This window comes from Peromyscus leucopus, chromosome 5 (genome assembly GCF_004664715.2).
Source record: "Peromyscus leucopus breed LL Stock chromosome 5, UCI_PerLeu_2.1, whole genome shotgun sequence".
Classification (NCBI taxonomy): Eukaryota; Metazoa; Chordata; class Mammalia; order Rodentia; family Cricetidae; genus Peromyscus; species Peromyscus leucopus.
Window position 1 is genome coordinate 124205555 of NC_051067.1, and position 13109 is coordinate 124218663.

The 13109-nt window shown below is 48.0% G+C and overlaps 1 protein-coding gene and 1 non-coding gene across 3 annotated transcripts in view; both read right to left on the bottom strand.

Moving 5' to 3' along the window:
• Fbxo31 (F-box protein 31) overlaps nucleotides 1-2806 on the bottom strand; it is a 35627-nt gene extending 32821 nt beyond the window's left edge. Inside the window, exon 1 of one of the 2 annotated variants that reach the window (XM_028880811.2) lies at nucleotides 2456-2806. In XM_028880811.2, coding sequence (XP_028736644.1) covers nucleotides 2456-2753 — 298 coding nt within the window. In that variant the 5' untranslated portion in view covers nucleotides 2754-2806. The remainder of the gene's footprint in view (nucleotides 1-2455) is intronic. The other variant, XM_028880812.2, reaches the window with a different exon arrangement.
• A 448-nt stretch (nucleotides 2807-3254) lies between these two features.
• On the bottom strand, nucleotides 3255-3327 carry Trnam-cau. The gene has a single exon. It is a non-coding gene; the product is annotated as a tRNA-Met (tRNA).
• Between the last annotated feature and the right edge of the window lie 9782 nt (nucleotides 3328-13109).

Sequence of the window (13109 nt, forward strand, 5' to 3'; positions counted from 1 at the left end):
ATGCCTCTGGTGATAGCTAAAGGGAGATCTGGAACTGGAGGTAAGGTTTGGGAAAGGAGGAAGTTAAGCTTAATTAGCACATCCACCAGGCCTTTTCAAACAGGTGGCCTGGATGCTTCCTCCATCCGGTGATGGACCTGGCCGGATGCTAGCAATAATGATAATTACAGGGAGGCTTGAACTGGGAGTTCTGGCTGAGCATAGCTGTTAGCACAGAAGGTTGTCTAAATATTCCTAGAAGTGGTTAGGTAAGTAATTAGAGATCTATAAAGTTAGTAAGACTGTAAGAAAGGAGGAGTCTGAGCTAAGTTGTGTAAAGCTACTTAATGTCTACCTGACTTAGGTGGTGTCCCCTTGTGGAATTTATCTTAAGTCAGGAGACTTTCAGGTGGGCTGTTATCATTGTTAGTCCTTGGCAGTTGGGCGTCCACCTGGGTGGTGTTTCCTGTAGTCCTTGAAAGTGGCTAAGGGAGATAACTGGTTCCAGAGAAAGCCTTTCCTGAGGCTGTTCTCAAAATACCTGGAATGTGTATGTCCAGAGAGTGATCAGTCCACACTGTTAGCTCTTCTTAGGGAAAAGTCAATTGGGAAAACTACGAAGGCACACATGATTTTCATAACAGAATGCAGCTGATATATAACAAGCCAAGTAACACCAAAAACTCCTTGGGATTTGGCTTCCTCTGGAGGAATTCCCTGATCCCTCCAGGTAGTGACTTTGCCATAGCCAGCTGAGTTCTTATGATATATTCCTGCGGCCCGCAGCAGACTTTCAGTTCTCGTGCCTTTAATTTCTCAAAATTGGAATTTTGGTGTAGGTGAGATGGTTTATTCTCTAGTCATGGCTCTAGAGTCTCATAAAGCTGCCCAAGAGCTGGGGGGGGGGGGCTAGAAGAGACCCTCCCAAGCTGCCACTGCTTTCCATACTGTCAATGGGACACTACACATTTCTGTTCAGGACCCACAGAGTGTGTCCCAAGCTCTAGTTCAGTTGGCATGACTGGAGCACCCCTTTGAAATTTCTAGTTTAAGAAAAAGTCTGTAATCCTGTGCTTAGCAATGACCTACCCACACCTCCTACAGTTCCCCTAAAGATCAGCACAGGCTCAGCTGGCTGATGGAGAGCACTTTGGAGGAAGCTGAGTGTCACAGGTGTACACAGTAAACATCGGATGAAAGACCAGTCAACTCAGCGGGCAAAAGCGCTTGCTGCCATGCCAACAACCTGAGTTCCACCCCGAGCCCAGAGAGGAGAGGTTGTTAACCTGTGGGTCGAACAACCCGAGCACAGGGATCATCTCAGACCACTGGAAAACACAGATACTTACTGTACGATTCACACCAGCAGCAAAATTACAGTTATGAAGTAGCAACAAAGATAATCCCTCTCCACAACATGAGGAGCTGTTTTAAAGGGTCGCAGCATTAAGAAGGTTGAGAACCACCGCCATAGATGAAGACGCTGTCCTCTGATCTCCATAAACATGCATGCCCCGCTCACACACACAATAATAATAAACAAAAAAGAAAAGACAGTGCTCGGAGAGAAAGTGAAAACAAACCATTACACATCGCCAACAGACATGACTAACAGCCACGTCCAGGACTGAGGGCTTTGCATGCTCCTCATAAAACCACCTAAGTCACCCCTCGGGAGAAGCACCTGCCACCAAATGCTCCCACTCAAACTTGGGGTAATCTGCCCAACACCCCACAGTGGGTATGTGGAGCCAAGTCCAGAACTCTGGTGTCAACCATGAAATTACACGGCCCAGGTAAAAGAACCTTGGTGCTAGGGAGGACCTAGGGAAATTGCTTTTCTCACACAGCCTGCCATCCCACAATGCCATTTGGAGAAGTGCAAGCCCACGAAGATCACCTCAGGGACTCCAGAAGATAAATGTAAATCCCCTGAATTTCCACAAAATGCACAAAGCAGTCTTTAGAGTGCTGTGGCCAGAAGACAGAAAAGTGCTGAAGCCCACAGTCAGGGGACTAGCCTATGTGGCATGCAGGCAGCGAAATCCCTGAAGCTCTCTCTTCACCAGGAAGGCTCTAGGACACACCAACACGCCACTCGGGATGCGAGAGTACCCTGCTGTGTGCACATGGAAGGAAGGCCTTCCAAACGAGACTTTGACAGCTTTTGCGTCCTCATTCTTGCTGTAACGCACTGGATGGGTGAGCTGACGGACTGGCTGGCTAGGTTTGGGGTCTGTTTGTTTGTTTGTCTATCTCTTTGGGGGGTGGGGGTTTTAAAGACAGCGACTCACTCTGCAGCCTAGGCCTATTAATTAGCTACTTGTCTAAGACAGAGTCTCACACTGCAGCCCAGGCCTCTTGGCTATGTGGTTTTCTAAGACAGAGTCTCACTCTGCAGCCAGGCCTGGGTTGGCACTCTGCATCATGCTCCTATCTCGGCCGAATGCCCGAGATATGGGATGACCCCGCTCACCCTCGCGGCAGCGCCGTCTCCAGATAGTGTCGGTGTGCAAGATGCGGCGGAATCTGCTGCAGACCTGCGCCAGGCTGGGCAGGTCGGTGCCGGGCAGCGAGGCGAAGATCTCCACCAGCAGCTCGGGAGGGAGCTCCAGCAGGGTGCAGCGCGCCGGCCCCGCCTCGATACGCTCCTCCTCGGGGTCCGTGTCTGCCTCACTGTCCGCCGCTGCTGTCTCGGCCGGGCCGCGGCGCTGCTGGCGGCGGCGGCACCCACGCGCGGGGCCCACGCCGCAGAGCCGAGCACATACCGCCATGCCCGCCACCACCGCAGATGCGCGCACGCGAGCGCGCACGCACAGCGCTCTGCGTAGGCTAGAGGACCCCCGTCTGGCCTGCCAGAGCCTCAAGCTCCACCCCAAACATGGTCACGCCCTCCGACAAAGCCCCACCCACAGAGCTTCGCCCTGCCCGGCGAGGGCGGAATGGGTCCCGCCCCTAGGCGTGGGCTCGCCCTACCTCCAGGCCCCACCCAGACGCTTCGTCCCGCCCCTCGAGCAGATAGGCCCCGCCCCTGTATGTGGTCACGCCCTCTCTACGGCTCTCCCCCAAGGATCTTGCCACGCCCTATTGCCAGGCTCCGCCCCAGAGCGTTTTTCCCTCGGGCCTATGATGCCCTTGCTCACCAAAAGGGGGTCGGAGGTTCAGGTCCGGTAAGCCCCGCCCTTAGAAATGGCCACACCCCCTCCCACCATTGATCCCTCTTGCTACAAAGGCTCCACATAGGGAGTCCCTGCCCCAAACAAAATAGTGCAGGATGCCCCGTGTGAGGATCGAACTCACGACCTTCAGATTATGAGACTGACGCGCTACCTACTGCGCTAACGAGGCTCCTTAGCAACCAGCTCTGAGCCAGGACCTTTGCACAGGCGGCCTCGCAGCGAGATACCAGGCTACGGTCGCCTAGCAACACCACACGTCTAAACCGACTTTCCCAGGTTGCGCCTCGGTTGCAAAAGCAACGTCTGGTGCTCAGTGAGGTGGGAATTGCTGGTGTCCTCAACCTGCTCTCCTGCTCACGATTCCCGGCACAGCACAAGGCACTCTGGAAAGGAGTAGTCAGGTGTATTCTCCGCAGCTCTCTCCACTTCATGACCCTATATGACTCTACCAACTTTTTTTTTTTTTTTTTTTTGGTTTTTCGAGACAGGGTTTCTTTGTGTAGCTTTGCTCCTTTCCTGGAACTCACTCTGTAGCCCAAGCTGGCCTCGAACTCAGAGAGATCTGCCTGGCTCTGCCTCCAGGTGTGCGTCACCACCGCCCAGCTCAACTTTTTAAAAAATTATTAAAATTAGTCATTTGCATGGTGGTCTCTAATCCCAACTTGGGGTTGGGGAGTCGAGGCAGGAGGATCAGAAGTTTAAGGTCATCCTTGGCTACTTAGTGATTTTGAGGCCAGCTAGGCTACATGAGACTCTGTCTCATAAAAAGCCAAATGAGGCTCTACTTACTACTGACCTGTGTGCCCCCTTGTAGTCCATTCAGTAAACTATCCCCCCTAACAAGCAAACAAATATTACCTAATTCATTGATTGATTGGTTAATAATAACATTAACCGAAAGCTCCATTTGGTGGGCTGTAATCCCAATCCTTAAGATGCTGAGGCAGCTGCTTGCTGATCTTGACCTTGATATCCTCCCTATGCTAATTCCCTGCCGGGTTCCACCCTCCTGAATGCTTAAGGAAAGATCCTTGTCTGTGTATCCTGCATAATGGGCTTAGATGCAAGATAGTAAAACTTCAGTATCGAACTTCTGCCCTCCGGGGTTCTCCCATTGTGCTATTATGGTTAGCCTGTATTTAAGACCTCCTCCCTCCTTCAATAAATGCATTCAGCATTTAAAAAAAAAAAAGAAGAAGAAGAAGCTGAGGCAGGAGGATGGGGACTTCCTGAGCAACACAGCAAAATTTCATGTTTTTAAAAAAAAAACTTAAGTTACATAATAATATTATTAACATCACATAAGAGTGTAGCTGAGCACACACTGTTCTTGTTCTGATGTGTTAAGGCCCACAGGGAGGGTAAGCTCCATGTTGGTTTGTGGCTAAGGCCACTCCAAGCTTTATGTCCATGGGCCTTCACTGAGAAGACAGAGCAACAGTGTGAGGTGTGTGTCCTAGTTCCAAATCAGCCTCAGGCACCTGGGAGCCTCAATTCAATGTCTCAAGGGTCTCCCTTCACAGAGGCATCTGCCTGCAAGCTTCCTGGCTGCTGTTCCTTTGCATGGTAACATATAAACGCCAGCGTGTTGCTGTGTTGCTCACTTACTGGAAAATACCCACTGACCTCAGTGACCCCTCACCAGGTCACACATTTCCTCACAGCCTAGCCCTAGCTACCTGCTGCCTCACCTCCATTCTTGCCCACCTCCACATTGGCTGCCCTGGTGGGAGGGAGCAGGGATGTCCCCTGGAAAATGCAGTTCCCATCTGCCTGAACCTCCACTCCCCAGCCTCAAAACCGAACCTTCCAGGAAGCATCCTATGCTGTCGCTCAGGGGACATACTCTATTCCGGAGCAAAGGTCCTGCTTTAGTATAAACACCGTTTGGATGTAGCAACCAGCACAGCACGTGGGGACATGCATATTTACTCTCTGAGTGTTCGCAATGGAAACAAACAAGGAGTCATGGTGAGGAATGAGGAACATGAATGAGGCTGAGAGGGAACCCAAGGTACTGGTGGTTGCATCAGCTTTTGCAGCTGCCCGATTAGACTGGGCACTACTGCCTTGAGCACCCTTCCATCCCAAAATGTGATCTTTGCTCTGTTTACATCTTGGCCTGTTCAAGATCAAAAACAAAGCCAGCCATGGTGGCAGGTTCCTGTAATCCCAGCACTGTGGAAGTGTGATGTTTAACATTACATTTAAAAAGTTTTTTAAGAAAAAAATTCCTCTTACATGTTAAGCCCCTAGCTTGTACAAGCTATACCCTAGCAATCCACTTTAATTTTTTCCCAGACATTGAAGGCTATTTTTTTTTCCGAAGGCTATTCTTAAATTGACTGATCTTGTAGAATTTGCTGTTCTAGCAAGATAGTAGGTCATAAGACTAACCCGATATTTCTGTTTTTGTAGTCAAATTTTCTTACTCTGCTCAATGACTCGGACAACTACAAGACATATATGTTAAAACTAGACCCTGCCGATAAATAGACAAAATACATGTAATCCTATTTTTTTGCCTTTAAAAGGACTGGGTTGATATGGCTAGGCACTGCATCTTGGAAGCGCTCTCAGGCCCAGGAGCCAGAAATAAAAAGCTTCCTCTTATTAAAATTTATTTATGAACTGGGCAGTGGTAGCACACGCCTTTAATCCCAGCACTTGGGAGGCAGAAGCAGGTGGACCTGTGAGTTCAAGGCCAGCCTAGCCTACAAAGAGAGTTCCATGACAGTCAGGGCTACACAGAGAAACTCTTATTGTTTCTCTGTATATACTATATATAATAATAATAATAATAATAATAATAATAATGTATAAATAAATAATTAAATATAAATATAAGGATAATTAAATAAATGGTGACATACATTAAATAAATATAAATCTAATAATTGAATAATAACAACTACTTTTAAAAATTTATTCATGGTCATGGCTAATCTCTGAGCAATCCCAAACACATAACAGAAGTTGAGGCAGGCAACTCAGTGGACTACAGATGACAGCCTGTCTCAAGAAATACAGACAACAAATCTATCCACCCACAGTATCAGTAACAGGAGCTGGGCAGAAAAGGATTAATACAGCACACCCTTCCCTAGAGGCGCTGAGAGCTTATTAAAACAAAACATAAAATACTTTGGCTAAGTTTTCCTTTTTAGAAGAATAAATGTGCCTCTGTTTACAATGTGACTTCTGAAACTCTGCAATTAAAAACTGTCAGACAGATAGACAGACACAAAGCTACACAGCATATGTAACTCTATTAATCAGTGTATAGGGATGCTTATGATCAGGGAGGAAACTGGATTTTGTTTGGAGACTCAGAAAGGATCTTTGGGGAAGCAGCATTTCTGATTACAGTAAGTGCACAGGCCCTGAATTCACTCCCCAACACCAAAATATCGAAGAAAACGGGTGAGACCTCAGAAGTGGAGCCTGCCTTTAATCCCAGCACTCAGAAGGCAGAGGCAGGCAGATCTCTGTGAGTTTAAGGTCAACCTGATCTACGTAGCAAGCAGTTCCAGCCAGACCTACATAGCAAGACCTTGTCCAAAACAACAACAAAAAACATATGGAGGAAAAATTACAAAAAATATAGAAGAACACGTACATATATAAAGAAATGAAGTTAGCTAGGAGGAAAACACAAGAGGTAGCTTTTGCTAAATACTAACTTAGCAAAGTAAGCTGAGAGCTATGCCAGGCAATGACACACAGGAAGATAGGAAAGCAAAGACCTGCCAGGAAGCAGGGACTGAACAGACAGAAAGGCAGGGAAGGCAGCTCAGGCCAGAATGGAATCTGAGCAGATGAAACAAGAGACGGAGCCAGGACCACGGAGATGACGCAATCCTGAAGGTGGTGTTTTGGGAAGCCAGCTCAGGCTTCCAGTGCAGCGTGGGATGCAGATGAAGATGCAAGATTTTGTTTTGGTTTACCAAACACATTTTGTTTTGGTTTAGCGTTTGATAGGCACAGGTGAAAACTTAGTACAGAAAATTTCTAAATCTCTGTTGCATAGATACCTCTACATATAACCAAGTTCTTTTTCAGATAAAAGTGGGGCATTTGAAAGAAAATGGTGGGACTCTGCAGTGCTATTGGGAATGGAAACTGATGCAGATGCTATGGGAATCAGTATTAAGGTTCCTCAAAAATCTAAGAATGGAACTATCTAGGCATGCCGCTCCTGGGTGCAAACCTGAACGACTCCAAAGTCCACATGCCACAGAGACACTTACACAGTGTTCACCGCAGCTGTTTACAACAGCCCTGAGACCCAAAGAATGGATGTGGAAAATGTGCATGTCCACAAGGGAATTCTATTTAGTTGTAAAGATTAATGAAGTTATGATGTCTGCAGGAAAATGGATGGAACTGGAGGTAATTCTATTAAGTAACATAAGCCAGATTCAGAAAGATGAAGAACGCATGTTTTCTCTCATATGTGGACCCTAGGTTATGTGTGTATGTAATCTAGGTCATAAAAATAGAACAGAGACCCTGAAGGGGAGGAAGACTCCTAAAGGGAAGGAGAGGACAGAACGCAGGGTTTGCAAAGCAAACCAGTCTTGGACACCAGACACAAGGAACCAATGGTTCCTGGCCAGGAGGGAAAAAGAGCAGTGTAGACTCCGGCACAGACTGGGGAAGAAGGCAAGAGACCCCAGCTGGTGACAACAGGGCCTCTCCGGATTGGTGTGTCATACTTAAGATGCTTTTGCAGCCTCACATTCCTACAAAAAGAAGGAAAACTACACGGAAGAGTAACCAGGCTTGCAACAGTGATGTGTTAGAGAAAATAGGAAAATAGAACAGTGTATTTTTCAGTGGGTTGCCTCTAAAGTATTTCAGAGAGAGAGAGAGAGAGAGAGAGAGAGAGAGAGAGAGAGAGAGAGAGAGAGAGGAAGAGAGTCACTTGCGAGAAGGGGACTGATGAATCAGTTCACCCTGGGTTGCACTTGGAGTTGGAAGTCAAGCCTAAGCTACCTGAAACCAAGTCTCAAAAAAAAAAAAAAAAAAAAAAAGCAAAAAGTGTTGTCTTTGCCAGGCGGTGATGGCACACACCTTTAATCTCAGCACTAGGGAGGCAGATCTCTAAGTCTACAGAGGTCAGCCTGGACTACCGAGCGAGTTCCAGGACAGCCAGGGAGGGATACACAGAGAAACCCTGTCTCGAGAAAGAAAGAAAAAAAATAGAAAGAAAAGAAAAAGAAAAAAGAAAAGAAAGAAAAAGGGTGTACTTTGGGTAAACATCATGATTCATGCCTGTAATCTCAGAACCTAGAAGGCTAAAGTATCAGGAAGGACGCGAGTTCCAGGCCAGTCCAGGCTATAGTATTAGACTTTTGAAATAATAAATACGTAAATGGTGGAAAGCGTCTATTTATCGGTGCCAGGAGTCAGAAGCGCAAGTGCAGAGTGGTACAAAGTGCGGGAGGCGCCAGGAGGGAGCCAGGGCACGACCACCTTGCAAGAATGAACGGCCCGGCGGAGTATGGACGGAGCGACGACGCAATTCCGTCCCAGTGGCCCAGAGGTCTCCCCAGGCCGCTGTCCCCGGCGGACTCGGATGCCTAACATATTGCCCTGCTCCCCTAGACGTTCTTGAGCAATTCTTGTTTACTTGTTCTAAAGAGCTGAGATTGACTGCACAGCTGGCCAATAGCTTCTTAGACAACAAAGCTGATGGGCGGTTTCTTCCAATCAGAAAGAGATAGGGGCGGGGCGGGCCGTGCGCAGACCCCTCAGCTCTGCGCACGCCCGGGGCCCCTCGCGCCCTCCATGTTGAGTGTGGCGCCTCGGCTCTGTGCTGCGGGCGGAAGTGTCCTCCCGTCTTCTGGTGTTCTGGCTTCCGGTTTTCCACGTTCCGGAGTGCCCAGGTTCCAGCCTAGGCTCATCGGTGCAAGCCAGCGTTGATTTCCAGGTGTTTCCTCATCTTATCTACCTCCTAGGAATATGAATAAGCAGTGAGGTGGGAATTTTTCAAGGTGCCACCGCCTGGGTTCGAGAATGTTTGGTTGATACGCTTGTTTTTACTTTGTGTTTTTAGAAAAGGGCTCATTATGCGTATACCAGGGTGGCCAGGAACTCAAAGATCCTCCGGCCTCTGCCTCCAGAGTGCTGGGATTAAATTTAAAAGCACCAGAAAGTTCTCTGAGTAAACAGAATAAACCTGTAGAAACGTTGTGTTCTTGCTTTTCTACTGTATGTGGACTGACTCGGAGAAAAAAATCATATTACTAAAAATAAATTATACTGTGGAGGCTTGAGAGATGCCGCTGAGGTTTAGAGCACCCAGAGGACCTGGGTTATATTTCCAGCACCCACATGTGGCTCAGAACGGTCTGCAACTCCAGTTCCAGAGGATCCGATGCCGGCTTCTGTGGCCTCTGCACATACATGGTGTACAGGAATTTAGATAAAATTCATAGACATAAAAATAAATGGATATCCAAAATAAATCAATTATGTGTCATATAAGCCATGCATCTTTTGAGTTTTGACTGGAGCTGGAACCTAGGGTGTTTTGGAAGCTGGGCAGGCACTCCACCACTGAGGGTGTTGGTTCACTTGCCTAGCAAGCGCTAGGCCCTGACTCAGTTCCTTGCTCCACTAAAGAAAACCAAACAGACTCCGGTGAACTGGAATCTCTTAGGTGACTCAGGCATACTTCTGTTTGCAAATTTCCACAAGTCTGCTTCTTGTGTTTCTGTGCGAAGAAAAGTTAGCCCGCTCTGAGTAGAATCTGTACTCTGTAAATATAAACCGCCATTCTCCTGGGGGGCGGGACTTGTAAAGCCTCATTTGACTACCCTGGGTTCCGTTTGTTTTCTTCTCACAGCATCGGGTTGGGATAGATGGTTCTAGACTCACACTGCAATGAGAACTGGGGTGGCATCAAAGCAGCTTTCAAAGGTGTAGACTTCAGCATTGCAAAAACAAAAGAGCAACCCTTCCTTGATAAGCCAGAGGCCTGGGATTCCGGGGTTGTGGGGGGGAAGCCAAAAATCCCTCTTTTCCTTCCCCCATTGCCACAAGTCAGATCTGACATTTCCTTTCCTTGTATTTTGTGAAGTTCAGCAACACAGAAAAAGACAGCCCATTTCTTTTTCCTTCTTCCTCCTCCTCCTCTTTCTCCTTTTTCCTTCTCTCTCTCTTTTTTTTTTTTTTTTTTTCTTCTCCCAGACAGGGTTTCTCTGTGTATCCCTGGCTGTCCTGGAACTTGCTCTGTAGACCAGGCTGGCCTTGAACTCACACTCTGCCTGCTTCTGCCTCCAAGTGCTGGGATTAATGCCAAGTGCCACCACTGCAGGGCAAAGAAAAAAAAACAAAAAACAAAAAGAAAAATCATAGAGGCAGGTGGATCTCTGTGAGTTCGAGGCCAGCCTGGGCTACAGAGTGAGTTCCAGGAGAGGCTCCAAAGCTACACAGAGAAACCCTGTCTCAAAAAAAAAAAAAAGAGAGAGAACTCATTTCTTACACATACACAATAGTAGTTAAGTCAAGAAGGCTGCAGCAGGCAAGGCTCACCGTCGTAAACACCCAGAAAAACAAGAGCTCCTTTGTCGTCGGGACAAAGCTACAAGTTGGTTTTTCTTGTAGTTTACGGCTCAGCCCAGGGTCTTGTACAGACTGGGACCACTACCACTCGGTTACATTCCCTGGGACCTAGAAGACTTTCATTTCCTTTATTTTTTTGTTCTGAGGCAACAATTCATTCCACACACCAGAACTGTGTTCTCCTGAGCCAGGTGCAGGAGGTGGGTTTTACAGCCAGAGATAGGCTACGGAAAGCATCGATCAGTAAGTGTATAAATAAACAAGCAAAAGAGAACTAAACTGAAGCAGGCGGCAGTGTGAGGCTGCCCATTTCCAAGTCCTGCTCCTTCAAAGGTGGGGACAGACAAGAGAAGACTGATCAGCTGACACCAGACCTCCTCAGAAGGGGCTAGAGGCAGAAGAAACCTTCCGTGCTAGTTGAAGTAGCCTGCAGGGAGATGTGGCTCCTCCACAGCTCCTGTTTTGGGTGTTTGTTTTGCCTGAGACCTGCTACACAGGTTCTCCCTCTGACACTCTGGCTGGCCTGGAACTCAGTATGTAGACTAGATCTGCCTGCCTCTGCCTGCCAGGGGCTGGACTAAGGGTGTGGGCCACCGTGCCCACCTCCTCCGTTTTGTTCCTGTTTTTGTTTTTCAAGACGGTTTCTCTGTAGCTTTGGAGCCTGTCCTCGAACTCACTCTATAGACCAGCCTGGCCTTGAACTCACTCACAGGGATCTGCCTGCCCCCCCCCCCGTCCCCCCAGTGCTGGGATCAAAGGTGTGCGCACCATCCTAGTTTTATGTTTGGACCATCAATTTTAGTTTAGGTGACTCCGTTCTTTTTCTTTCTTTTTTTTCTCCTCGAGACAGGGTTTCTCTGTGTAGTTTTGGTGCCTGTCCTGGATCCCGCTCTGTAGATCAGGCTGGCCTTCGAACTCAGAGATCTGCCTGTCTCTTCCTCCCAAGTACTGGGATTAAAGGCGTATGCCATTATCCGCCCTCGGCTGTGGCTACATTCTTTTCTTGTTTATCTTTTTTTTTTTTAATTTTTTTTTATTGTGTGCATATATGTGCAGGAGTTCTGGCCTGGATCTAGACTTCCACATACCTGACATAGGTGCTGGGAAATGAACTCAGGTCCTCTGGAGGAGAGGCACATCCTCTCCTTTAACCACTGAGCCATCTCTCCAGACCCGCAAGCCAGAAGAGGGCACCAGATCTCATTACAGGTGGTTGTGAGCCACCATGTGTTTGCTGGGAATTGAACTCGGGTCCTCTGGAAGAGCAGCCAGTGCTCTTAACCGCTGAGCCATCTCTCCAGCCCCTTGTTTATCTTTTGAGATAGGGTTACAATGGGCGAGGCTGGATGGCTCATACTTTTCAATCCCAGCACTCAGGAGACATAGCAGGCAGATCTCTGTGAGTTCAAGGCCAACCTGGTCTACAGAGAGCATTCCAAGACAGCCAGGGCAGGCAGTTACACAAAGAAAGCCATCGTTAAAAAACAAACAAACAAACAAAAACCCGGGTCCTCAACTCTGAAAAAAAAAAATACACATGCAAAAAGATTTTTATTTAATGTATATGAATGTTTGCTTGTACGTATACACTGCACCATGTAGGTGCCTGGTGCCTGAGGAGGCCAGAATAGAGTTCCAGATTCCCCTAGAGCTGGAGTTAAAGTTGACCTGCCACATGGGTGCTGGGACCCAAACCCAGGTCCTCAGCAAGAGCAGTCCGTGCTCCTAACCACTGAGCCATCCCACCAGCCCCCCCCCCCAATTTACCCCCCCCTTTTTGAGATAGGTTCTCACTACATAGGAACTTGCTATATAGAACAGGCTGCCTTAGACTCACAGAGATCAGACCACCTGTCCTCTGGGTGCTGGGATTAAAGGTCTATGCACCATGCCCAACGTGGCCTTGAACTTTTGATACTCCGGCTCCAGCCTCCAGGGTGCTAGGATGACATGCCTTGTGCCACCAGACCTGGCTTCCATTTTGACTTTTAGTCTGGTTTTTGGGGACCTCAGTGCAGGAGTCTCGTTCAAAACATCAGCCCTCAAGTTTGCAAACAAAGTGGAAACCAACAAAAATGAACAGCCCTCTGTGATTTTACTCAGTAATATGTTTTGAATGCTTCTTGTTCACATCGATGTATAAGGCAGTCAATCCGTATGACAAACAGTATGTAAAGAAAGTTGTCTCCAGAGTTAGAGGAGGAAGTTCCGGGGGTAGGGATGGTGCAGTGCCAGGCAGTAAGTCTGCAAGGGCACCGGGCTGGCACACACACGGCATCACACAGAGGTGGGATGGCTGCTCAACACTGCTGGTTTGCACTCTGTACCGGTCACCTGCTCTTCCAGCTGAAGTGGGAAGGCAGCGGTGCCCCTCACAGG